The sequence below is a fragment of the Mobula hypostoma genome, chromosome 16 (assembly GCF_963921235.1).
Source record: "Mobula hypostoma chromosome 16, sMobHyp1.1, whole genome shotgun sequence".
Classification (NCBI taxonomy): domain Eukaryota; kingdom Metazoa; phylum Chordata; class Chondrichthyes; order Myliobatiformes; family Myliobatidae; genus Mobula; species Mobula hypostoma.
In genome coordinates this window covers 55,942,194-55,968,620 of record NC_086112.1, presented here as the reverse complement: position 1 = coordinate 55,968,620, position 26,427 = coordinate 55,942,194, and the positions used below count along the sequence as shown (strand labels likewise).

The window sequence follows — 26,427 nt, the reverse complement described above, 5'->3', positions numbered from 1 at the left end:
TTTAATGTAATATCTGAACCAATTGCAGCAACAAGATGAATACTGGGAACATTGAATAATTTAGCTGGGTATCAACACTCTAAAACAACTGGATGTTGTCAAATGCAAGTTTTCTTATGCACATGACTGTGCATGACACAGAAGTATTTTTATACTGGCTTGGTCCAATTGACAACTTCTGATAAATTATACACCAACATTCTGAGCACACACTAGGATTCATCGATATCTGAAGACCTGCTGCTGCAACTTTAAAATTACATCATGACATGGACACACATTAGACCACTGAATTGTGGAAATGATTATCTGTATGCCAAGCATGGGAGTTCAGTTTCTGGAAAATTTCTCAATTCTGGTTTGGTGAGTATACTATTAGATTTTCAGAAATTTCCCACAATCCTTCAACACACACACACATCAAATTGGTGGGAATGAGATGTATTGCCAAGCTACAGCAAGAAATCCTGAAACTTTCTTATATGGATATACAGCATGCAGTTTAGGAAGCTTAAAGAGACTGCACTGAGTAAAATTAAAATTATACAGCACGTGAAAAAAGAAGAAAATTGCTGGACAAGACCAGAGATGTGCAAGATTGTGCCTTCTCCTCCATAGCTTCTTCAGTGTTCAACTAGGGCTCCAGGGTGTGTCACTTATGCAGATAGCACCAGATGAGATATTTTAATTTAGGCTTAACAAAGATTACAGACTTTATATTGGGCATAATTTACTCAATAGCCTCACATCAGAAAATAAAGATTATACACCCTTGAAACCAAGTTAAACATTCCTAGAATGTTTCTAGTACCAAGTGATTTCTGTGCAGCTTTAGTTTTCCAGCATGATTATCATAAATATTCCCCCCATTGTGTTAAATACAAGTTTGTCAAAAATTAAGCAAAGAGAACGAGATTGCAAAATCTAAATTGTTATTATAATAGCAATCTGTACAACGTTGAGGCAAAACTTAAAACTTGTTAGAAGGCAAACTGCTGGTAGCAATACAATTCTTCAAACAATCCAAATAACTTGGAAGAAAGGGCTTCAAATTTCACAAAAACTTAGTTTTCAAACTCAATGGATACAATGAAAACAAATTATTTAAGAGGAAATGTAAAACAAAACATACATCATGATATTCAACAGAATTGTTTTGCTAATTAGCGGTATTATTAAAATCAACTTGAGTGAAGTCAAAATTATATCTCAATTCAAAAACAGAATTGCTAAAAGAGCTCTGCCACTCAGGAAGCATCTGTGGAATGACAAACCAGTCAACATTTTAGGTCAGTAATCCTTCCTCAGAACCAAGGACCTGAACTGTTGACTGGCTTCTGTTTCCCCTGATGCTGTTTGAATGCTGAATTCTTAAAGCATTTCTACTGTTTCAGATTCCAGCTTCTGCAGTTTTATTTGTTTTCTATTGGCGCTCAATTCCTTTCTTTATCCTACCTTAATATGTCTCTAGTCCACAGAATTAAAATATAGTAGTGTAAGCCTTCATTAAACTATCAAAAATGTCAGAAATGAAAGAGTCGACAAATTTATGTCACACAATTAACAGAATTCATCGTGTTTTCAAACCAAAGGTCTCAGATCACCCATGAAACAAATCACAAGATGGAGTACAGGATAACTCATCTGTATTGGAGAAGACATCTTTTCACACAGAAATTACCAGAGTGCAAAAAAACTAAAATAGGCAGAGTTCAAACTTCTGACAACTCAACTGGTTACTTTAAGTTAGTTCTATGCAACCTGTACTAGTCAAAATATTGTTTTTAAAGAAAGCTTGATCCTAATGATGCTGTTCCACAAGTCAATTTTACACCACTTATAATACAAGTATCACACAGTCCATATTTTATTTTATATTTCCAGAAAACAAAAATTAGACATGGCTGAGTGAATGCAAAGTGATCACCTAGAAAGCTCATTACTCACACCTCCACACCACTGTCTTTTCCCCAGCCTTAGCCACTGATATATTCTGAAATTAAAACTTCTTTGGTTGTTAACCGGCTAAGTAGTACCTAGTGGAGTACATAGCCAAACTGATCTGCAAGGGTTCAGCTGATCTATAATGCAGAAAATTTTGATACTATAATCAATCGGCTTTACCCTGGGCAGAGTTGAGGCAAGGTTCCCACTCCAAAGTGCTATCTCACTAGAAATTTTGAATACTGATTGGAGAGAAGAATGGAAAGGCATGGAGGAAAAAACATCACCGTGCTCAAGTAATATTCCCTGTACATTCAATAACTTGTAAACTGCGTCCACATTCACATAGGAAAAGTGGCCACATAAGCAAGATCCCAGAGGGCTGATGATGCAGATGGAACTATAGGCAAGCAACAGTCAGCACATTGAGGATACAGGTGATAACATCAGTTATAATTTAGAACAAAGCTTTTAAATATCATTTTTGGTTAAGTAGAAAGTGAAAATAAAAGGGGAGGAGATGAAGCACGTATCAAATCACACATACATGCAAACACATAGTAATTAGGGCATCCTTGCAGAATTTAACACAATTATTATGTGTGTCAGAGGTTCTTTAAATTTACTGGTCTATTTCATTAGTTACAATGGCACCTCATTAGTGTGGGTGACCTATAAATTTTCTGGATAATTAACATATTTAAAAATTTGTGCAATTCCAATTAATGACAGATAGTCAACTTCATTGGGCATTGTTGGTAAGCATCAAGACTCTTACTAGATCAAGAATTGTGCTGTACCAGAATTTGCCAAGTTTAGATTGAACTGTTGCATTAAAAATTACAATAAAAAATCAACAGCACAATTCAAATAGTTACATGCTTGCATGTTTTTATGTTTTATTTATTTAAAACACCTCAATTCCTCCCAGGATGAAATAAATACAGTGAATTCTGGTTAATTGGGCCATAGATTAATTGGGGCAGCAATCTGTGAAAATTGCTGGGATTCCCCTTGTTTATTTTTCATACTATGCTGTTTAATTGGGACAGGAGACTGTTACTGAACAGCTTCCAACAAGGGTCAATTCGCACTTAGTAGCCAGTAGACAAAACACCATGCTTTGAGCGAACAGTTTTTAAACAGCATCAGTTGTGTGTACTGTGTTCAAAAAGCAGTGACTTTTGTGACTGATATTTGGAGAGAAATAATCAGTAAGTCAATTCAGAATGGTTTAGCTCACTGTGGTTTCAAGCATTCAGGCCTGATGTCAGAAACAGCCAGGAGTAAAAATGAAACCATTTCACTACTTCAAGTTAGAAGTTATCTACAAACATCTTGAATGTTACAATGCAAATGAAGATTTGGAAGATGCAATCATCAAAAGCATTGTATGAAGGCAGTCCATTATCTGCACTGATTTTGTTCATCAACGGTCAAAAGAACATGATGTAGATGAACTCCTCTGTTGATAAGCACTAGGAACTAATACAATTTTAGAGTTCTGCAGTAGTATTGGTAGAACTTTGTTCTGTATTTCATTTAAATACATAATTTGTTACTCAGTTTTTAAAAAAAAATATACCTTTTTTAACTATTTCCATGAATCTTCGGCTAATTGGAACAGCCACTTAATTGGGCCAAAATGTACTGGTTCGGATGTGTCTCAATTAACCGGAATCCACTGTATTTTTTGGAAATTTAAAAAACAGTCAAAAACTCAGTTATTAATTTATGATATAGTGGCCTTTGACTATCTCGATTACAATTTCGTTTCACTAAAGTGCTCACTGCATATTTCTCACTTTGCTGCATCTGGAATTTTCATTTAGGCAGACGCTTCACTTATCCAATTTCCATTATTTCTTTTCTCATCAACTAACATTAGCTGAGAGAACAGTCACTAAGCATTACAAAATCCTATTCTTCCCCTCACTCCCCTCAAAAATTCTCAAATGCCCATTATAGGTTATAATTGTAAATAGTGGAACTTTACACTATCATTTTTGACCAATTACATTGCCAAACATCATAAAGGATGGTTCAAGATTTCCAAAAAGCATGAAACAAAGAAGCTAAATTATTGAAATAAGGATTTTACAGTAAACATACTATCTGGTTAAAAGAACCATATGATTAAGCTGTTATGTATCTTGTGCATAGCCATCCATTATTGAAAGTTGAGAGCCTTTCAGATGTTTAATCAGAGATTTAATTACTTGCAAATTTTAGATAGAAGATAGGATTGACTAAACATTTTACTGAAAAACTCCAACCCTGCTAGTTTGCTGTCTATTAATAATAAATCAGCTGATTAAGTATAAAATACAGCGCATAAATAAGACACTGTTTGTAGCATATACTCATTTAAAAGTTATTGAGCACAGCTATAAGTCACAAGCCGGCCAGTAATGTTATCCTACCCAGGCAGTACTGCAGGAAGGAGAAGCATTGGTGTCCCCCTGGTGGTGAAAGAATGCAATGTTACAACACTGATTTCTCCAACAATACACTACTAGATGGTTCAGTACACTTGAGGATTACACATTTGAGAGAAAACTGAAATTTGCCATTTTAAAAGGGGAAATCATTTGTTATGATTGCTTTGCTGAATTCAAGCAACTTTGGGCAATGGAAATGGTCACTCCTCATCAGTTTAATTTAATCAGAATAATCTTTATCCTTTGCTTTTCAGGATAGAATTTTAAAATAAAAATGCCAATCACATATGAAAAATATTGATGTTTGTAGAGGAATGTAATCGCCAAGGAATTTAGCAGAATTGTTTCTCGGGCCATTAAATACATATTTGCAGTGTGATTCTCTTAGAAAGAAACTATGAATGTAATGTTTGCTCAAAGTTAGTTAATTAAATTCAGTCTAGCTGTAACAGCTACTCATTAACTGCCACAGATCTGGCAAAAAGATGTCTGATTGATTGTAAACTTTCTACAGACCCTGTAAATTTATTGCATTTCCATAGACACCCTAGTAAAACACCTACATGAATTTGGTGACTTTCTGGCACAGAGGCTGTATTTTCCACACACTGTATTAAGAAATACCTTGGCTGTATTACTAGAAATATCATGCAACTCCTAAAGTCTGCATTTACAGGGTCCATTGCTTCATACCCCCTCCTCCATAACAAATCAATTAAACTGAAATATTCAGCATATTTAAAATATGGTTTTCTTCATCACTATTGGCTGCACAATATTTTTGTGTTTGTAGCTAATGTGGATACTAATTAAAATAAATCTGAAACTTGCCATAGGGTGGCAACATTAATTAAGAACACAGGATTTAAAGGCAAGTTACTGCTGGACAAAATGGCTCACCATAAAAATTTATACTGTAGTCAATCATCCCTCTGCAATCTGAAACTACTTGAATTTTCTAACATCCAATATGTGGACCATGAACTCTGCATTACATTAACATAATCGACAATTAAAGATACAATTGGATGGAAATGGTACAATTCACATTTCTGTTAGCAATTCAGATTATACTTCAAATTCCATGGTAAAATGCATATTCTATAAATATGCAAAAAATAGACATTTTTAAAGGATTTAAGTATTTTGTTTTTGGAACAAATAGATTGATACTAAAGAAACTGTAGAAGTTAGATTTAATGGCAAGAAAAGTACCCATGATAAGTGATCAAATTGCTATAGTATAATTTATCTATTATAATATAGACAAAAAGGCTGCACTTATGGTTGTAAATATTTAGATTTTATATTCATCATAAAGAGATGAATACCAAGAACCTATAGGATAATGAGATTCTGCAATTAAGCCAATCTAAAAGTACTTAAAAAATACTGCGTCTCATGTCTCACAGCATTTGTTAATGGACACATGCAGTTTATTCCATAAAGCCTAAATGTATGTTTCAGAAATTTTCAATATCCAAATTTCTCTATGGCTACACAGATTAGTGAATGGTCCCTCTAGTGAAGTGAATAATAAAGATATCTGAGTATATTGTAAAACATACCAGTTATCTAAGTTTTAGGATGTGTGTGCATAGAGGATCATGGCTTTTGTTTATGAAAATCTATTGTACACATTTAAACCATGATTTTAATCACTAGAATAATGTAACTAATCTCTTTGTGAAACATTAAGAATTTGTCATTTCAGGTGTGATGTGCGCAAATAATAAAATCAAAACATCTTTATAAGTATACTTCCAAAAATAAATCTTTCTGCTTGAATTTCTTCCACAGTGCCTTTCCTGATGCAGATTTTATTGAATGTAGACCACAATCTATAAATCAATTGAAAAGCACTCCCTTCACTTCAAGTTCTGCAAGTACAATCAAGGCAAACTAACTGCGCCTTTAAAAATAAAAAGGACTAAAGCACATAGATGTTGCATGAAGTTTCTGGAAGTGCTCATAGTAGAGAATCTCACCTGGTTCCTCAACATTATCTCTTTAGTCAAGAAGGCACAGCAACGTCTCCACTTCCTGAGGAGACTCAGGCTTCCTCCCTTCAATTCTAACCAATTTTTTACCATTGAGAATGTCCTGACCAGCCGCATCACTGCCTGGTACAGGAACTGCACGGCACTTGACTGCAAGACCTACAAAGAATTGCAAGGGCTGCTGACAGGACTATTGTGGGGGGCAGGGTCTCTTCTACCCGAGATATTCATCAGGAGTGCTGCATATGCTGGGCCCTTAGCACTGTCAAGAATTCCTCCCATCCATCTCAACTTCTTTGACACCCTATCATCAGGCTGGAGGTATTGTAGCATTAGGAAGAGGACTGTTAGGATGGGCCATGTCGTGAGACTACTACACTTCCCACCACCACCCAATATTAAGCACCAATAGTTGTACTGTTTACCTTTTAAACTTGTATCATAAATGCTCATTATCTTAATTATCAATCTTCTAGAAACTATTTTACATTTATTTGTGGCAATATTACTTTGTGTTGTGTACTAGTTATAAGTACTGTGTTGTGCACCTTGATCCAAAGGAACATAGGTTCATTTGGTAGTATTCAAGTAAATAATAAACTTGAACTATATGGTTTCTGATATAGATTATATATTTCGTTTTTAAAATAGCTCAGTAATTTTGCTATTTGACTACCAAGTACTTGGTCTATTTAATTGATTAACAAACTAAAACTATCTCTGCAGTAAAAAGTACCTATCGGTTATCAATAATTACTGCTCTTTTGGTCAGAGCTATTGATAAAGGCTGAATATAGCAAATGAAGCATGTCAGCTTAAAAATGAGGACTAAATGAACATTTCAGTAAGAGAAAGCAAGATGTAGAAAGGGTAACCAGATAAATTCTCAGTCCTTCAAATTTTCTCCCAAAGTTCATTTGCACCTACAAATGAATCATGCAGTGAACTTTCAAAATTAGACAAATATCTTAGAACTGTGATCATATAGCCTGGATTACAAAACTACGCTAATTTTCTATAAATCCTGATGGCTTTAAAATAAATTCTAATTTATGTACTTTATATACACAAACACTTATTTGTACAAATATTATTCTATATACCCTTAAAGTGATGTGATTTTTTAAAAAACAAAATAAATACTTTCTTTTCCAACATAAATTGCAAAGTATGTTCAGACACCATGGTAATAAAACGCTTACATACCTCATTCTGTTCCTCATGCTCCAATAAAGCTTGCAGGAAAGCTCGGCGCTCATGACTTGAAGATTTTTGATCAAACATACCAGCTTGGATAACCTTTTGGTCCACATTAAGCTTGTATTTGGCAGCAGCGAGAATCTTTTCTTCTACACTGTTGACTGTGCACAGGCGCAAGACTCGAACTTCATTCTGCTGTCCAATACGATGTGCTCTATCTTGGGCTTGTAAATCCTAGGAGATGCACGAGAATAAATACACAAATTCTCAGCAAAAGATGGATGAAATAGTTTTAATCAGAAAGTCTCCAACTAACTTGCAGTTTATTTATATGGTGCAATGTTCAAATTTTGTAATTTTTCTCTTTTTGTAGCCATTTATCTCAAAATGAAAGGATAAGAATTTTTTTTTTTACTTTATCAGCAAAATAAAATTTTGGTCAGGCCACAGTTGGACAGTGTTGTGACCATTTCAGGTCAGCCCATTGCAAGGAGGACATGGAAGCTTTGGGCTTATGGAAGTTACCTGGATTAGAGGGCATGAGTTTCAAGGAGAGATTGGACCAACTTAGGCTGTTTTCTATGTAGCATTAAAGGCTGGATGGGGAAGACAGTGGATAGAAATTTATAAAATTATGAGAGGCATCAATAGGATGGATAGACAGAACCTTTCTCCCAGGAGAGAAATGTCAAATATTAACTAGGAAGCCATCAAGGCAAGAGGGGAATGTTTAAGAAAGGTTAGTGAGGTAAGTTGTTCTTTTTGATACAGAGTGGTAGGTGTTGAAATGGGCTGTTAGGGTAGTGGTGGATGCAGACACGATAGGTACCTGAATATGTAGGGAATTGAAGCACATGGATCATGGGCAATTAGAAAAGATCTAGTTTAATTTGGCATTATGTTCCACATAGACATCATGAGCCAAAGGGCCTAATCCTGTGCTGTACTGGTTTATGTTCAATGCTACACAAGAGATGGCCAAAGTACAAAAAACACTTTACTCTCAATGGAGTAGCAGAAGTTGAGAGTATCACACTGTTGAAGACTGACAAATGAGACAGAAATTGGATCTATCGGTGCTTTAGGATTTTTTTCACCAAAATAAATCTCATACCTGATGTGGATTCCAATCACTGTCAAAAATGATAACAGTATCAGCTGCTTGAAGATTCAAACCAAGGCCGCCAGCGCGTGTACTCAGCAAGAATATAAAATATTTTGAGTTTTCTTCATTGAACATTTTCAACAAAGCACCACGGTCCTCTGCTTTAGTTGTTCCTGTGTATGGATAAAAGGTCCTGAGCTCAATAGCAAAATATAGGTATCTCCATTTCAAGTCCATAGATCCTAAAGTGTGCAATTTGATAGAAGTGTTCAGATGGCATATGATGTGCTGGCCTTCATTAGTCAGGAGACTGAGCTCAAGAGCCACGAGGTAATTTAGCAGCTCTATAAAAACCTGGTCATAGGAACAATGTGGAAGTTTTAGAGCGTGCAGAGGAGATTTATCAGGATGGTGCCTAGATTACGGAACATGTTGTTACGAGGAAAAAAAAATGAGTGAGCTAGGGCATTTCTCTGCCAAAAACAGAATAAGAGGTGACTTCATAGAGATGTAAGATTATGAGTGGCACAGACAGAGTGGACAGCTGGCACCTTTTCCCCAGGGTAGCAGTGGCCAATACCAGACAAATTCCACTTAAGAGGAATGTAAAAATGTTTAGGGGAGATGTCAAAGAATAGTTTTTGTAGGTGTCTGGAACACAGTGCTCAGGGTAGTAGTGGCTGATACAATAGGGATATTAAGAGACTCTTAAGCATAGAACTGCAAGACAAAGAAAGGGTTATCGGTTGTGTCAGAGGGAAGGGTTAGATTGTTTGTGGAGTTATAAGTCAGCAAAACATTGTGAGCTGAAGGGACCACGCTGTGCTGTGCTGCTTTTTGTTCTATGTTCTATAAATGGGAAGTCATTATAATTAGATGCAGGAACACAACGGGAATTCACAATTGTGTATCCACACAAATTGCTTTGAATAAGAAATAAAACTCAAGCCAAGGACGGTTCAAAGTCCATTCGTGAATGTTGTTCCCACTTCCCTAGTTAAACCCACTCCATTACATGAAATTTTTCCTTTTCCACAGAAGAGAAATCTACAACTACAGCTGTTAAGTTTCTATTTTCAACAAAGAGCCCTACTTTAAACCAGGTATCCAAGCGCGCTATTAAGCCCTGAATGGATGGTAAATGTTTCACTACAAATTAAAAAAAAACAAATAATCAGTTTGGTCAGGTTATGTTAAAGTCAAAGTAAAAGTATACATGTTACCAATATACTACCTTAATACTGAGTTTCTTTTGGGCATTTTCAGGTAAATGAAGAAACACAAAAGAATTTATCAAAACTATACATAAACAAGATTGACATACAATGTGTAAAAGAAGATAAATTGCACAAATAAAAAATAAATAATACTGAGAAAGTGAGTTAGTAGGCTGGGGAATCAGTTCAGAGTTATCCATTCCGGTTCAGGAACCTGATGGTTGTAGAGTAATAACTGTTCCTGAGCATTCCATGTAAATGAGCTCAATGATGTCCTGTGATGGACTAGGCCATATCCACCACTTTCTGTAGACTTATCGTTTCTAGGGATTGATGTTTCCATACCAGGCAATGATGCAATCTATTAGAATACACACCACTGTGTAGCTACAAGTTTGTCAAAGTTGTAGGTGACATGTCAAATCTACATCAAGCTGCTGTTGACTGACTACAGCTCAATGCTCAACACAATCAACCCCCCAGTTCTAATCAACATGCTCCTAAACCTGGGCCTCTGAAACTCCATCTGTAACTGACTCCTCAACTTCCTCATTGGGAGACCACGGTCTGTGGAGATTGGAAATAACATCCTCCTCCTCACCCCCCCCATTGACAATTAAGACTAGCGCACCTCAAATGCCATCTATAAATTTGTTTACACAATTATTATTGGCAGAATTTCAGATGGTGTCAAGGAGGAATACAGAAGCGAGATAGATTAGCAGGTAGAGGGGTGTCGCAGCAACAACCTTGCACTCAGCATCAGTAAGATCAAGGAATTGATTGTGAACTTCAGGAAGTGGAAGTCGAGGGAACACATACCAGTCCTCTTCAAGGGATCAGAAGTGGAAAGAGTGAGCAGTTTCAGGTTCCTGGGTGTCAACATCTGAGGATCTATCCTGGGCCCAACATATTGATGCAATTACAACCGCTACTTTTCATTAGGAGATTGAGAATTGATATGTCACTAAAGACACTTGCAAACTTCTACAGATGTACTGTGGAGAGCAATCTAACTGGTTGCATCACTGTCTGGTATGGAGGGGTCACTGCACAGCATTGCAAAAAGCTGCAGAAATGAGTAAACTCAGCCATCTCCATCATGGGCACCATCCTCCCCAGCAATGAAGACACCTTCAAAAGGCAATGTCTGAAAAAAGCAGCATCCATCATTAAGGACCATCCCCCCACCCCCCCACCATCATCAAGGAGCTGGTGCAGGAGCCTGAAAACACACACACAATGTTTCAGTAACAGCTTCTTCCCCATCCGCCTTCAGATTTCTTAATGGACAATGAACCCATGAATATTACCACTTTCCCTCTCTTTCTGCACTAATTATTTAATATTTTATAGACACTTCTTATTGCAATTCATAGTTTTTATTAGGTATTGCAATGTACTGCTACTGCAAAACAACAAATTTCATGATATATGCTGGTGATATTAAATCTGATTCTACAACTAGAGGCACTGTCATGCCTTCTTTGCAATGGTCCCGGGACAGATCCTTTGATATGATAAAGTCAAGGAATTTTAAAGTTACTGACCCTCTCCCCTTCCAATCCCTTAATGATGACCTCTGGCTACTTCCTCCTGTGGTCAATAATCAGCTCTTTTGTTTTGCTGATATTTAGTGAGAGTTATTGCCGTGGCACCATTCAGCTAACTTTCCCTCCTACATGCAATTTGTCATCACCTTTGATTTGTCCAACAACAGCAATGTAGTCAGCAAACTTAAATGTGGCATTGGAGCTGTACTCAGCCATACTGTCACAAGTATAAAGTAAGTAGAACAGAGGCTAAGCACACTGCCTTGTGGTGCACCTGTGCTGAGGTAACTGGGGAGGAGATGTTGTTGCCAATCTGTACTAACTGGGGTCTGCAAGTGAGGTAATCGAGGATCCAGTTGCATGCAGGGAGTGGGGTATTGAGGCCCAGGTCTTGGAGCTTAGTGACGAATTGAGAGGATGATAAGCTGGTTAATAAAGAGCATCCTCATGTAAGCACTGTCATTGTCCAGATGTTCCAAAGTTGAAGTAAAGGGCCAATGAAATGGCATCTGCTGTTTACCTGTTGTGCAAGTAGGCAAATTGGAGTGGATCCAGGTCACTGCTCAGGCAGGAGTTGATATGCCTCATGACCAAACTCTCAAAGCACTTTACCACAGTGGGTACAAGTGCTCCGGGATGGTATTTATTGATGTTAGGAAAATATTAGATTTTAATCTGATATTCATAAAAGAATATTCTTCAGATGGAAGAATTGTAGGTATATATGGGAAGATATAATATTTAGTATCAGATTTTCAAAAACTACTTAAATATGCCAATACATGATACCACTAACAACTGAGGAAGCAATATGCACTCCATACATTAAAACTATTGTATATCACTTCCTACTGAAATAGTTCCACAAATTTCTATTTACAGCATTTTACAATGGTTTTAATCAGAACAGTAAGAATATTTCGGTAATTACACTCAAGTTACCAAATGCTAACATACCATCAAGTCGCAAATACAAAAAATTTCTGAATGCAAAGTAGTCTTCCATAATAGTCATCAACGAGGTCATCTGGCAAAATAGCAGTACCCTGTGATTTGTAACTCGTAGTTTTGGCAAAATGCGGTCCAGTAATTCAAATTTTCCTGAAGCGCGATATAGGTCAGGACTAGAAAAAGTAATTGCATAGTTAGATAAGTAGCATGTTTAGAATGTCTTTTTAAAACTTAATCAACTAAATGCATACTGCATCAATTACACCAGGGGAACAAAATATAATTACTGCAAGCCAATAAACTAGCATAAATTGAAATTGTCATAATTAAATATTCCAACTGCAAATTATCAGGGACAAGTTATAATCTTGTTTTCATTCTGATACAATTCCCAGTTAAGGCAATTTTAAGATAAAAACTAGCTTCCTCAATTATTACATAATGCAGGGAATTGTATAGCCATCTGTTGAAGATAGAAATAAAGATCATTAAAATGATCATATTTTCTACAGTTTAGCTTACTTTACTAACCTTGTTAAATGCTACAATAAAAAATGAAAACAGTCTCAGTTAAAACGTACTAAGTTTGCCACCTTGAATTTAACTAGCAAAACTTGAAATTCCAACATTAGTTTCAAAAGCTGAACAGTAGGTTTTACTACTCACCCAGTAATGAGTCCTCCATTATAACCTAGGTGTTCAGCAAAAGATTCCTACAACAGCAAGACAGAATTAGTTACTAGACTATGCAATTAAGAATTATACAATTCACGCATATTGAGCACCAACTGGAAGGAGGTGGGGGTGGGGGTAGGGGAAGAAGTGATCTTTCACTAACCTGTCAGAACAAATTATAATTTGACTATACCCAATTCATTTCCAATTTACAGTATTTAGCAGATAAGCATTCCCAAATACAAATTTCCACCTGTGCATATGCTATACAAACTGCAAGTCAATGTTTAATGCCCATAACCCCCTTTAAATCAAAAAGATTATACTGGCACTTAAGAGTATTTGAAGATCAAAATTTCAGACCAGGCAAAATGGCTCATGGTCTAAATGGCATCAGTAATCTCCGTCCACCCAGAAGCTTTTGAGACCCGCACTATTTACAGCAGAACAAGTCAAGACACTGAGAAAATTATCATCAATACTTTCTCTGCAAAATCCACCCAACTCTTTAGAAAGCTAAGAAAGACAACATCAATGACCCTCCTGGTCCAACACCCCAGTATTGAAGTTTAAGCTTCAGTCAGTCAGTCAACTTGTTTGAGTGACAGGCAACAGGATCCTGAAAAATGACCTGCTATTCTTCGCAGAAAGAAAAAATAAATCAAAGATTTGTTGAAAGCTTCCTTGAGGGAATTATTTCCTCTGACTTCAAGAAACCTTTGATCTACGATTGTTCAAATTAGAGAAGAAACATTTGTAATGGTACTGAGGACCAAGAGGTCAAGTGCTATGATCACATAACACTCATGTAGGCAGTGGAAGAAACCAATTACACTTTTCCACTGCCCCCCCACCCCCCAAACAACTGTCCTATCAGTTGCCACTTCTCATCCATCCAAGAATTCGTGCCTCCCACAATATGAAATCATTGATGACCCTGATGGATTATCCAAGAAAAATTCAATGGAATCATGAACTTACCTCTATATGCTGAAACATGAAGGGATGATTGCATATTTTTCTCAGCTGCATGATGGTATTCATGAGAGTTTTAGCACCACCTTTGCCCTGAAGGGGAACACAGGAAATAAAACAAAACAAAAATAAATTGCTACCGTTCCTGTAAACTTCAAGCATACATGCATAGGTTTCATAGATATTATTAAGTGACAAGCACATTTATTTCACTCAGTATTAATTTGACAACGAGCAGGCTAACTTTGTCCACGCAGAAATAACAGTTATAGTGTCTTATGTTTCAATAGCACAATAGAAGAAGAGTACATGTAAAGGAACCCAACAAATATGCAATCAGCTTGTCACTTTATCCATGTAGAAGTAGATAGCAAGAATCAATCTGTAGAATTAACTATTATTAAAATAATTGTTTGCACACTTTAACTTGAAATCTAAATATATCTGTTAAAGCCACACAGAAATTGAAACGCATGGATCAAGATACTGAGTACATCTTTTTCTCCCTGTTCCAGGCAGAAAGCAACTAAAAAGTTAGAACACTCTTGTAATCAATGTTTTATTTGTTTTGTATGTGCATATATTTGACAATAAAAAGTGCACAACTAGAAATGTTAATTATCCAGCTTGAACTATGGAGCGTGGATGTCAATTCAAACTTATTTTATTGCTACCAACCAGACCTCATTAACATTCCCCCCAATTCCAAATGAAATTTAATATGTTCCTATCTGGATATTCTACAAATTTATCATTGTATTATCCAAAGAAGGAGCACAAATTGGTGAACACCAACTGGTAATCATAACCATTCATACTGTTGCTGAACATGGGATTTTTTAAAAACTTTAAGCCACAATAGTTACACATTGTACTATAATATATATTTGGATACATTATGGTATATAATTTAACAAAGTTGCTGTTTCTTTGATCTTTCTCATTAAATTATTTGTGTTAGACACTAGCAAGCAGCATCTCTACCTTGATGGTAGATCTGTATTTGACATACACAATTTCAGGCAAGAACTTAGATGTGAATATAGGAGGAACGATAAAATTGGTCAGATTGTTAATAACAAAGAGGGTGGTCTTGAGATGCAGAATGGTACTATGCAGCTGGTAAATTGTGTAGCTGAAGAATAGTTTGATTCCAAAAGGCAACACCTTACACTTATTCAAATTAAGCTCCATTTGCCATTCCTTGGCCCACATCAAGGCAGGGAGGGGGAATGTCGACTCAGACCATGAGAGGCCTGCGTCAGGCATTTTCATGCCTTACAAGGCGCAGACTGGAAGTCTGTGTGGGGCGCCACTCCTCGCACAGACACTAGAGCCTTGTTTAGTTAAGTGCCTTGCTCAAGGACACAAACACGCTGCCACAGCTGAGGCTTGAACTAGCGACCTTCAGATCACTAGACGAGCACCTTAACCACTTGGCCACGTGCCCAACATCAAAGGTTCCTGTAATTTTTGGTAACCTCCTTTATTATTCACTATACCACCCATTTTAGGTGTCATCTGCAAACTTACTAACAATGTCTACTGCATTCTAATCCAAATTGTTGATATAGGTGACAAACAATGGGGCTCACGGCCGTCCCGAGGCACATCACTAGTCAATGGGCCTTCAGTCTGAGAAACAACCTTCTACCATCACCTCTGCTTTCTACCGTCAATTCAATTGTGTATCCAATTAGCCAGCTCTCCCTGGATCCCATGTGATCCAACTATTCAGGGCAGTCTACTATGTGGAAATTAAAGTTCTTGCTGACGTCCATATAAATCATGTCAAGAGTCCTGCCCTCATCAACTTTCTTGGTCACCTCTTTAAAAAATAACTAAGCCAAATTTGTAGGACACACAAAGCAATACTGACTACCTCGTTCAACAATTGCAAATCATAAGGATTTTAAAATGTGTGTTACTTACTGCTTAAAACAAACTAGCCCCTACCTTTTTATCTTTCTCAGAGCCATCTGTTAGAAGAATACCTTTAGCTTGCATGTGACGATATAGAACCTTCTGCAGCGAGGACATGTCACACTTGATGACATACTCAACCTAGAATTAAATTCAAATTGTTACAAGTAAACAAAGTCTCATTTATTGAAAAAAAAACAGCAATTTAGGAACAATTCTCAACCCTAACTGGAATCAGTATACTTCTTAATTATTTTTTTGTGATATGGGCACCGCTAGCCGGGATTTATTGCTCAGCCCAATTATGAGCTTTCTTTTGCAGTTCTGTTTGAAACATCCAGAGATTAAGGCTCAGTATCAATGAAGATATAGCAAAATTTTTCCGAGTAAGGCTGCTGTGAGACTTCAGCAGGAATCCACAGAGAGTGGTATTCTGATGCAGATGCTGCCTTTGTCCTTCTTGGTGGTAGACACTGTGGATTTGAAAGGTGCTACTAAAATAATCCGGACAATTGAGTGCAGTGCATTTCATAGATGGCCCACATTGCAACATATGCGATGGTGGGGGTGGAGAATAGAGGCTGTGCCAATCAAATAGGCTGTTGTTTGAAGCTGATGAACTTGGAGGGATATTTTTCTAAGCTTCTAACGAAAGTATTAGAACCTTTTCTGGCAACTGGGATTCCACTTCTTTTTTCAGTCTTCGCAGAAGGAAAGGACGCAGCACTTTGTGAAGACGACGAATGATCAAGATTGTTTCCTCTTCATTTAGATCTACCTGCAGATATAAAAAGCATGAATAGGAATTTGGCTTACTTGTCCTCCTTGCACAGTATGACATCTGTAAAACAACTTCACTTTTCCCAATGAGGAAAATGTAGACACAACCTAACTGAATGATGTTAATCATTCTAACACATTAGATTTGTATAGAAAAAGAAATGAAAAAAGAAATAACTAAGCCTAACATTTGCTTACATTTTGTAAACACGCCTTTTCATGTTAATAGTACACTCTATTCGAATATTATAAATTTTCTCAAAAAATATTCTGATCTCAATATTTCATCCTAATTCTAAAGAACACTGTAAGAATCCAAAACTGATTCCAGATCCTAACTACCCTATTTCAGCTGGGTGCAGAAGATATGCAATGTATAAAGTTTGCCATTTCTGATGGCTAATCTTTTGTGAAAATAGGCATTAACAGTTTTAATTTTTCCACATTCCAACCTTGATCAAATCTCCTAGTCCAGAGAGGCTTCAAGGTGACCTAAACAGATTGAATAAGTGGGGAAAACATGGTAAATGCATCATGATGCAGACAAATATGAAGTTATCCACAGCAGGAAAAAGACGAATTTATTTATTTATTTTTTTTAAAAAGGATGACACAGACTACTAGCTGAGAGGATATTTTCATTGGTGGGGGTAACCACGATGAGGAGTCACAATCTCACAAGACATGCAAGGTCATAATGAAGGACAGGCCAAGTTGCTGAATATATTTAAGATAAGATTACCAATTGCAAAAAAGCATTACATGGGGGTGGGGGGGGGGAAGTAGGAACATCGTTTTGAGATGTGATTTTACTGAATGGAAGAAAGACTTAGAAGGTTCAACGGTTTAATCCTGCTCCTACCTATATTTTATTTAGACTTTTACATAGTTATTAGAATCATATTTTCAGTATCTACAAAAATGCATTTAAGTTTCAAGAAAAGGGAGGTAACAAAACGCACATTAAAAGAGGTGCCAATATAAATTCCATCTGCCTCCTGTTCAAAAGGATCTTATTCTGTTTGAGTTTGTCAAAAATAAAATGACTGCTTTTACACAAATGTTAACATTTTTATTCCTTTAAAGAAATCAAATAGTTTGCATGTACTAAATTAAAGAGAATGTGAAGGATGTTATAGATATTTTTATTAAAGCTCTTTTAATGAAGTAAAAATGTCACAAGTCCCCCTTGGGGCCATTATTAAACTAAATCTGTGACATACAAGGAGATATTGAGCAGGCCAATAAAAGCTTGGTCACATTTTTAAGGAACACCTTAAATGGAAGAAAAACCGAAGGAATTAATGAAAGAGTTTGAACTTGACAGTTGGCAGCACAGACACCAATGAGGCTGTGATTAAGCTCAGAGAGATGAGCAAGGAAAAATAATTGGAGCAATAAGGAATCAATAAGGTTATACAATAGGGTTAATAAGGTTATATGGAAAGGGGCTGGCAAGAGGTATTTAAAAACAAGTATAATATTTTTAAAAACAAAATGTTACCTAACCAGGAATGAATATAGTTCAGTGAGTATAGCAGTGAAAGAGAGTTGGACCCAAGGCAAGATTGCAAAACTTCAAAGTTCATTTAACCATTTTTACTTATTGCCCACGCATCCAGATTTTAATTTCAGAGTTTGAATTGCAGCCTCAATTTACTGCTAAAAGACCAAAATGGATTCTACCCAGAAAAACACAAAGAGGAATCTTAAAAAAAAAGGTAGAATACAAGAAACAGAAGCAGATGTAGGTCATATTGCTCCACAGGCTTGTTCTCATCAGAATATGGGCTTCAACTCAATTTTCCTGCTTGATCCCAATAACCTTTCCATCCCCGATCATCCAAAATCCATAGCAATACACAAAGCACCGAAGGAACTTAACAGGTCAGAAAGCATTTATGGATTGAATGAACAGTCAAATTATCAGATCCCAAAATGAAATGTTAACTGCCCACTTCTTTCCTTAGATGCTCCCTGACAACTTTAAATGGAACTGCAAAAAATATTAGCATATCTTTACCCGTTCTCCAGTCATGGCAAATGGAGCATTAAACCATTGTTCAAAGGTGCTGCAGCTTTTGAAAATAGTCGGCAAAAGAAAATTTAGAAGTGCCCAGAGTTCAGGAAGTTTGTTTTGCAGAGGTGTCCCAGTCAAGAGGACTCGACGAGGTGCAACATAATGAGTATTCAGCACCTGGGTCAGCTTACAATGGTGATTTTTCATACGATGGCCTTCATCGACAATCATGTATTTCCATCGAAGCTACAAATAGGGAGAATATCTGGTGAATCCAAACACCTACCCCATAAATTCTACAAGCAAATCAGCCATTCTACTGAAAATCTAAAAAAGCTAAAGACAATACCACAAATGAATAGAATTGCAGCACTCACTGGTAAAATATTCTAGTTATTTCTATTTCCCCTCTTACAACTAAATCATAACTTATAATTCAAGAAACATTTAATACTTCATTCTGATTTTCTAGCCAAAAACATTTCAAAACTAGGTAAGCTTGGATCTTGTCACTTAAGTCACTAAGTATACCTACTAAATAGGTTACTCTTATTAAATATGATGTGAATTTAGTCGCTTAATTTCTATTAATCTGATAGTCACTGCTACCATCAATCCAAAAATAACAAGATACCCTACTAGCAATAACAATGAAATTTGGTAAATAAAGTTTTTCAGATGGATAAAATATGTCTTACCTTAGCAAGAACATGTTTGTCCTTAATGATGTATTCGTATGTGGTTAAAAGAACATTGAATTTTCCACTGCGCAACTGTGGAATAAATGATCGACGAAGTGCAGGAGTACCCTTGGATTTAACGAAAACAACGTCAGAATTGCAAACCAACGAATATTTACTAGTATTTCTAGCATAGGCCATTATGTTTATATAAATAAAAACAGTGCAAAACTCCATTTGTAATTGCATTAAATTTACATTACCTTGCACTATTACTTGTACAACGATCTGCACAGCTATTTATGCTTCTTTAGATAGAGTTGTTCAGTTAAACTGTTTCATTATGTTTACTCAGCACATATTTAGAATTTCTTCCTTATGACCAGGTTCATCTTGTGCATGCCAAAATATTACAATACTAAAGAAATATTAGGTTTAAAAGGTCAGGCCTAAAAGTGCTTAAACAAATTCTAGCTTTCCATAGATTTAAGTAAAAAAGCACATCTTGTGAAATTACCATTACTTTGGAAAAGCTGAAAGAGAAATTTTCCAAAAAAGGGTTGTGCTGACTTATTCCCATTTTTAATACATTTCTAAAACTTAACCTTTTTCTCTTTAATGTGGAAGCAAAAATGTCAGAAGTTATAATGCAAAATTATTGATAAATGCACATCAACACCACACCACAAGAAATGGTTATATTAACATCTATAGCTCAACCCAATATACTGTATAACACAATAAAAAAAAACACCTACTTTGGATATCTAGCCAAAGCAAATTTTACCAAGAATCATTCACTGACTGCTGTCTACCCACGGCATGCCAATCTTGTTTCACTGCAGACTGACTGGTGTTAGAAATGTGCATTATTAACATTCAAAACTAATTGCATATTAGTATGCAGCTTTCTTTACTTCCTCCTCTCCAATTAACTCATTTTTATTTGCATCAGCAGAAAGCATTTACAATTCAACTGAAATGTATAATGTACACTACACTACTGAATTAAATTAGAATGTAATTACTAGAAATCCAGTTTGAAAACTAGAATAAGTAGTTCTGTACATTTTGAATATAAAGTTTTAAAAAAACCAACCTTATAAGAAATTTTCACAACAGATGGGGCCCACTTATCAAACTCATAAACCCAGTTGGATAAAGTTCTAAAGAGAATAGCAAAAGAGTCAACTTCCAATTTATATATTTAAATATCACAGTTTAAGTTAGAAAGCTTTAATTCAATCACCACTTATTCATTACACTGAAAGCAAATATATTATTCTTCTGGCATTCCAAATAAGTAGGTGCTGTCAAGTTGTACAAGATCATCAGATCCTGGAACACACATAAAATGCAGCAAGTCAGGTTTGACCAACAAGCAGGAAAGAAAAGGTATGTCGCATCCGGAGTTTCTCCGGTTAGCGGACAATTTCCCTCCACACCTGTCTGACGTAGTGGGGAAACACGTACGAGGCAAGTTACAGCAGTGGTTTGCCATTGCCTTCTGCCAGGTGAGTTTCCAAAGAGATCACCAGCTTGTAACCCAGCACGGATGGAAAGCGAGCAGGGGAGCTGGCTGGATTCGAACTTGGGACCTTTTGTCCCAAAGTCCGGCACTGATGCCACTACGCCACCAGCCGGGTTGACCAACAAGTACTGATGTTAAAAAAAAAAGCTAGATTGCAAAATGCATGGGGTTTGAATCTGAAATGAAGCAGTTAAATTAAAAATTGCTCAGTGGAAGTGAACAAGAATGCAAATAAAACTATATTAGTATAAATACAGTAAGATCAATATTGAAATTAATTTTCTCCTTAGCAAGAGAACTACAACTCAGCCCAAACACAACCAGCTAAATATCTCCACAATGCAAAAAGACAAAGCTGGAAATACTTGAGAATTCAGGCAGCATCTACAGTGTGATAAGCAGATTTAATACGTCTGTCAATGATCTTCCATCAATTTCACCTACATCTAATGCACAACCATCAACATCAAAATCTGAATGCCCAAAATTTCCATAAATGGCTCTGAAATAGTTCAGCAATTTATATTTTAGAAAATAACTTTCAATAATTGTTTTGTAAGAAGGGAAAACAAGCATTCTCAAATTATTCTGAAGAAACTATTTCAGAACATATAGGCTCTTACAATGTAGAAATTAGGACAGTGCTTTCACCTAAATTAGATATTTCCACAAAAGACCAATTTTAAGTATTTAATTATTTCTTGTCTTATTTGCATTCTGTACAAGAATATAATTGAAGTTCTTGGGACTGATAATCTTAGATCAGGTCACATACTACTACTATCCAAATACAATGGATCTAGGGTTGAGAGGGTAAACAGCTTTAAGTTTCTCGGCATCCACATCACCGAGGACCTCACGTGGTCTGTACACACCAGCTGTGTGGTGAAAAAGTGAAAAGCACAATAGCGCCTCTTTCACCTCAGACGGTTGAGGAAGTTTGATATGGGCCAACAGCCAGAAATGATAATCTCAAAAGTGATAAACTCACTGAGGCTAAATGGACAAAGATTAGAATGCAATGAACCAGAAGGGAAGGAAATCACAAAATGCTATGAATGACATAGCACCATTTTCAATACAGGGCACCCTTAACAGAATTGATCTGATAGGGATTAGACCATGCCTTGAAGCATATCCACAACATGGTGCCTGAAATAATCAGGAGAATTAATGTATGCAGGAAGATCTTCCAGAACAGGACATTGGTCAAATACCCGGAACAGCACATTCACATTATCAATGCTAGATTCAAATTACTCTGCCATATTCTTGAAGGTAATCAGTTATGCAGCTCCATGGATAAGTGTAGATGCACATACTGACAATTTAATGGTAATCTAGGAATTTGAGGAGATTCTCAGATGTGGGCAATTATGGTCTTAATCATGATTGTTCTTGGTAAATTTTTTGACAGAAGTGATATGCCACTGCAATGCCTTTACAAGATGGGTGATCCAATCCATTATCAATACTCTTCAGAGATTGTTTACCTGAAGCCAGTGGTTGCATAACCAGAACTTGTGATGAGCATCAGCTGCACATATGACCATCCACCACCTGCTCCCATGGCTTCATGTGACCCTGATTGGAGGGGTTGCAAAGGAGGCAGTATACTTTGCCCAAGGGCGACCTGTAGGCTAGCAGAGGGAAGCAGTGCCTTACAGCACCTTTGGTAGAGATGCATCTCCATCCCACCACCCTACATACAAGAAGAATGAGTCTAATTTAAGACAAGGGCAGCTACATGAATACAGATTTCCTGCTGAGAGATCTCAATAGTGGTAAAAGGAGCAACACACATAAAAGTTGCTGGTGAACGCAGCAGGCCAGGCAGCATCTCTAGGAAGAGGTACAGTCGACGTTTCAGGCCGAGACGTCGAGTGTACCTCTTCCTAGAGATGCTGCCTGGCCTGCTGCGTTCATCAGCAACTTTTATGTCTGTTGCTTGAAATTCCAGCATCTGCAGATTTCCTCGTGTTTGAGTGGTAAAAGGAGGCAGTTTTAGGTGTCTGGGGTCCAAACAAAGGTGCTTGAATATGCAGGTGTGTTCTTGTCAGCTAAAATGGGTTCCCATTGTAAATATGCAGTTGCACAGATCCATTAGTTCACACCCAAACTGTTACCTTTGTGCTTGGAGAATATACACACTCAATATACTTGGAGATTCTTCAAGAGAGGTTCTTCTAGATTGCATGCTTGTTGTGCTCAATAAAGACTTTTTACAACTACAGCTCCAGTCTCTACATGGCTCATTCCAAGTTACAATAACTGTCTTTTGCACATTCAAGCAGGCTCGAGCCATTTCATCACAGAATTGTAAGTTAACTGTTGATCTTGCATCTATGTATGGATCAAGGCTCTATTAAGTGTGATTATGGTAGAATACAAGCTAGTTCAAAGTGTAAATCATTGCTAGAAAGATGTTACTTGATAACAGTAGTGACTAGATTGATTCTGTGTTTATGGAAAAGACATGTCTGAATGACCTTCAGTACTTTTGAGACCATTGACACAGTGTTCTACAATCCTGGAGGCCACTTATTCCAGGCATAGTGAAATCTGCAATTTCAAGTAGTAGTAACTGAGAATAATTGAAATATTCCTATTATAGAAACATTAGGATTACATCTTCAGTATGATCATTTTAATTCCTACTGTCTCTGCTTTCTCTCCATTTTCCTTTATTTCTTTAGACAAAACTGTTTTACATCTCTGAAATCATTTATTGATTTGACTTCCATTTCTAGCCATGGTAGAGAATACTGAAACAGTTCCCGATAAGCCAAGTAAAAATACGAAGCAGCTTACAGTAGTGCACAAAATAGAACAGAGGAATTCTAGCAGACTTACGAGAGAGGAACAATAATGAGATACGGTCCATTAAGTCTCTTGTGTTCCATCAGGTATGTAATGAGCCCAATAGTCTGGATTGTCTTTCCAAGTCCCATCTCATCAGCCAAAATTCCATTCAAATTGTTATTGTAGAGGGAAACCAGCCATTCAAGTCCCTGAAGCTGCAGTTTGCAAAGGAGATCCAGTTAGAATTCATTTTTTAAGAAAATTACAAATTCAAAGCTCACTTTTATTTGGATACTTTTACACATTTATAGAAATGCTTAAACTTGGGTTATGATCAAACATACACGAATCCTTCTTCAGAGATGAGGCAGGCTTTTTAAAAACAAATGCAAATCTTAACTCCAAAACATTGCAGGTAAATCCAAAGTGGATGGAATGGAATGAAATTACCTTGTGCTCAACCTTTTTGACTGACTGGCAAAATTCCTGGCTCATATATCTTTTAATCACTGCTTGCCTAACAATCAAGTACTGCAAATTTTTGATGTAACAATCAAGATGCAATGCATGGTAAGCTGAATCAAAATATAAACGTGTTGTACAACTTAAAGGAGAATCTCAAGGAAAAACATATTTTGTGTACTAACAGAAGAAACATATGATCTAGAAAATCATACAAGTACTTAAAATTAAAATCACAAACCAAAATTAAATTCACAAAGTTTTAAAAAAAGAAAATATTTGGGATACTACACAGGTCAAGTAGCATCTGTGGAGAGAAAAATAAGAGTTAACATTTCTTATTATTGATCTTTCAGGAAAAGTAGAAATAAAGCCCACCTTACTTAGAAAATCTTAGCACCTACCCTCTGGTCTACGATGTAGTGCTGAATATTTAACCTATTCTAAGATTAATCTAACCCTTTCCTCCTACAATGTCCTCCATTTTTCTGTCATCTATGTGCCTAAGAGTTTCTTAAATGCCTCTTAATCTATCTGCACCTAGCACTGCCCCATGTAAAAAAAACTTAACCACTGACATCCCCATATGCTTTCCTCCAATTACCTTAAAATTACACCCCCTCATATTAGACATATCCGACCTGGGAAAAAGTCTCTGGCTATCCACTTGATCTATGCCTCTTATCATATTGTACACCTCTATCAAGTCACCTCTCATCCTCCTACATTGCTTCTCTTTCTTGCTCTCACACATTAGTGCTAGTAACTGTTTCGAAATTCCAGTACCTGCACTATTTTGTTTTTGAATACTGCAAATGGAGACAAATGTACAAGATAATGTTGATCATCATTCCCTCAATTTCACATCTGCAACAAAACTAACTCTTTCAGCATCATAGATTTGAGATTGCTATTCAAAAGTTAATTGCTTGTAATGACTGACGATGGCCTACTGAAGTGTTGAGGCCACTAACTTTTTTTTTGAAATGTCTAAATTTCAGTAACGGTACCTCTCTTTCCTTTCAATTTATTTGATTTCATTTGCAAAAAAATTTGGGTAGAGATGTGGGGGTTGGGGGGGCGTTGTGGATGTAGAGAACTGGAAATATTCCAGCATGTACACATATAGGGCCTACAGTACTGTGCTAAAGTCTTAGGCATCCTAGATTTTTTTTAATATAAAATTTATTTTAGATTTTTGTCTTCTGCATTAGTGTCTGTAGAAAAGAACAAATTTTAGATTTAATAAACATTAATTTTTCAAAAATTTAAAATCTTCGAGAAAATTTTGTATTTTGTTAAAAGAAATTACCAAGAGACCACTTTTCAAATAAAAATGTGATTACTTCGTAGGCATCTACTATAGCCAAGTGGATGATTAAACAAAGACAACAAGAAGGATGCTAATGATCAATAACAGAATAACATAGTAGGCCTGATGTTGCAGTGTGTGAAGGAATAGAAGTGGGTACAGTTACTGTGGAAGAGAGAAGGTGCTCAATAAGCTGAAAGATCATAAAGGTACACAAGTCACCCCGACCAGAGGAACTGCACCCTAGGGTTCTCAATGAGCTAGCGTTAGAGACTGTGGAGGCATTAGAAATCATTGGACTCTGGCATGGTGTCAGAAGACTGGAAAATTGAAAATGTCACTCTACTCTTTAAGGAGGAAGGCAGCAGAAAAGACATGAAAGACCAGTTAGTCTGACCTTAATGGATGGGAGAATGTTAGAGTCAATTATTAAGGTTGGAGTACTTCGTGACACAGGACAAGATAGTACAAAGTCAGCATGGATTCCCTTCAGGGAAAATCCTGCCTGACGAATCTGTTGGAATTCTTTGAGGAGATTACAAGTAGGATAGATAAAGGGGATGCAGTGGATGTTGTAGATTTGGACTTTCAGAAAGCCTTTGACAAGGTGCCACACGAGGCTGCTTACCAAGTTAAGAGCCCATGGTATTACAGGAAAGTTACTAACATGATTAGAGCATTGGCTGACTGGTAGGAGGCAGCGAGTGGGAATAAAAGGATTTTTTCTGGTTGGCTGCCAGTGACTAGTGGTGTTCTGCAGGGGTCAGTGTTGGGACCACTTCTTTTTATGCTGTATATAATTGATTAAGATGATGGAATGGATGGCTTTTTGCCAAATTTGCAGATGATATGAAGA

The 26,427-nt window shown here is 36.6% G+C and overlaps 1 protein-coding gene across 5 annotated transcripts in view; it reads right to left on the bottom strand.

Annotated features, from left to right (window-relative positions):
- smarca2 (SWI/SNF related, matrix associated, actin dependent regulator of chromatin, subfamily a, member 2) overlaps positions 1-26,427 on the bottom strand; it is a 130,514-nt gene that overhangs the window by 38,115 nt on the left and 65,972 nt on the right. For 3 of the 5 annotated variants that reach the window (XM_063068972.1, XM_063068974.1, XM_063068973.1), the window contains exons 16-27: positions 23,849-24,012; positions 20,564-20,630; positions 19,483-19,593; positions 18,788-19,030; positions 16,649-16,762; positions 16,018-16,125; positions 14,068-14,154; positions 13,078-13,124; positions 12,418-12,584; positions 8,700-8,863; positions 7,592-7,819; positions 4,368-4,406 (exon numbers count right to left, since the gene is read on the bottom strand). In XM_063068972.1, coding sequence (XP_062925042.1) covers positions 4,368-4,406; positions 7,592-7,819; positions 8,700-8,863; positions 12,418-12,584; positions 13,078-13,124; positions 14,068-14,154; positions 16,018-16,125; positions 16,649-16,762; positions 18,788-19,030; positions 19,483-19,593; positions 20,564-20,630; positions 23,849-24,012 — 1,539 coding nt within the window. Of the gene's footprint in view, positions 1-3,529; positions 4,156-4,367; positions 4,407-7,591; positions 7,820-8,699; positions 8,864-12,417; positions 12,585-13,077; positions 13,125-14,067; positions 14,155-16,017; positions 16,126-16,648; positions 16,763-18,787; positions 19,031-19,482; positions 19,594-20,563; positions 20,631-23,848; positions 24,013-26,427 lie in introns of those variants that run through there. The other 2 variants (XM_063068975.1, XM_063068976.1) reach the window with 2 other exon arrangements.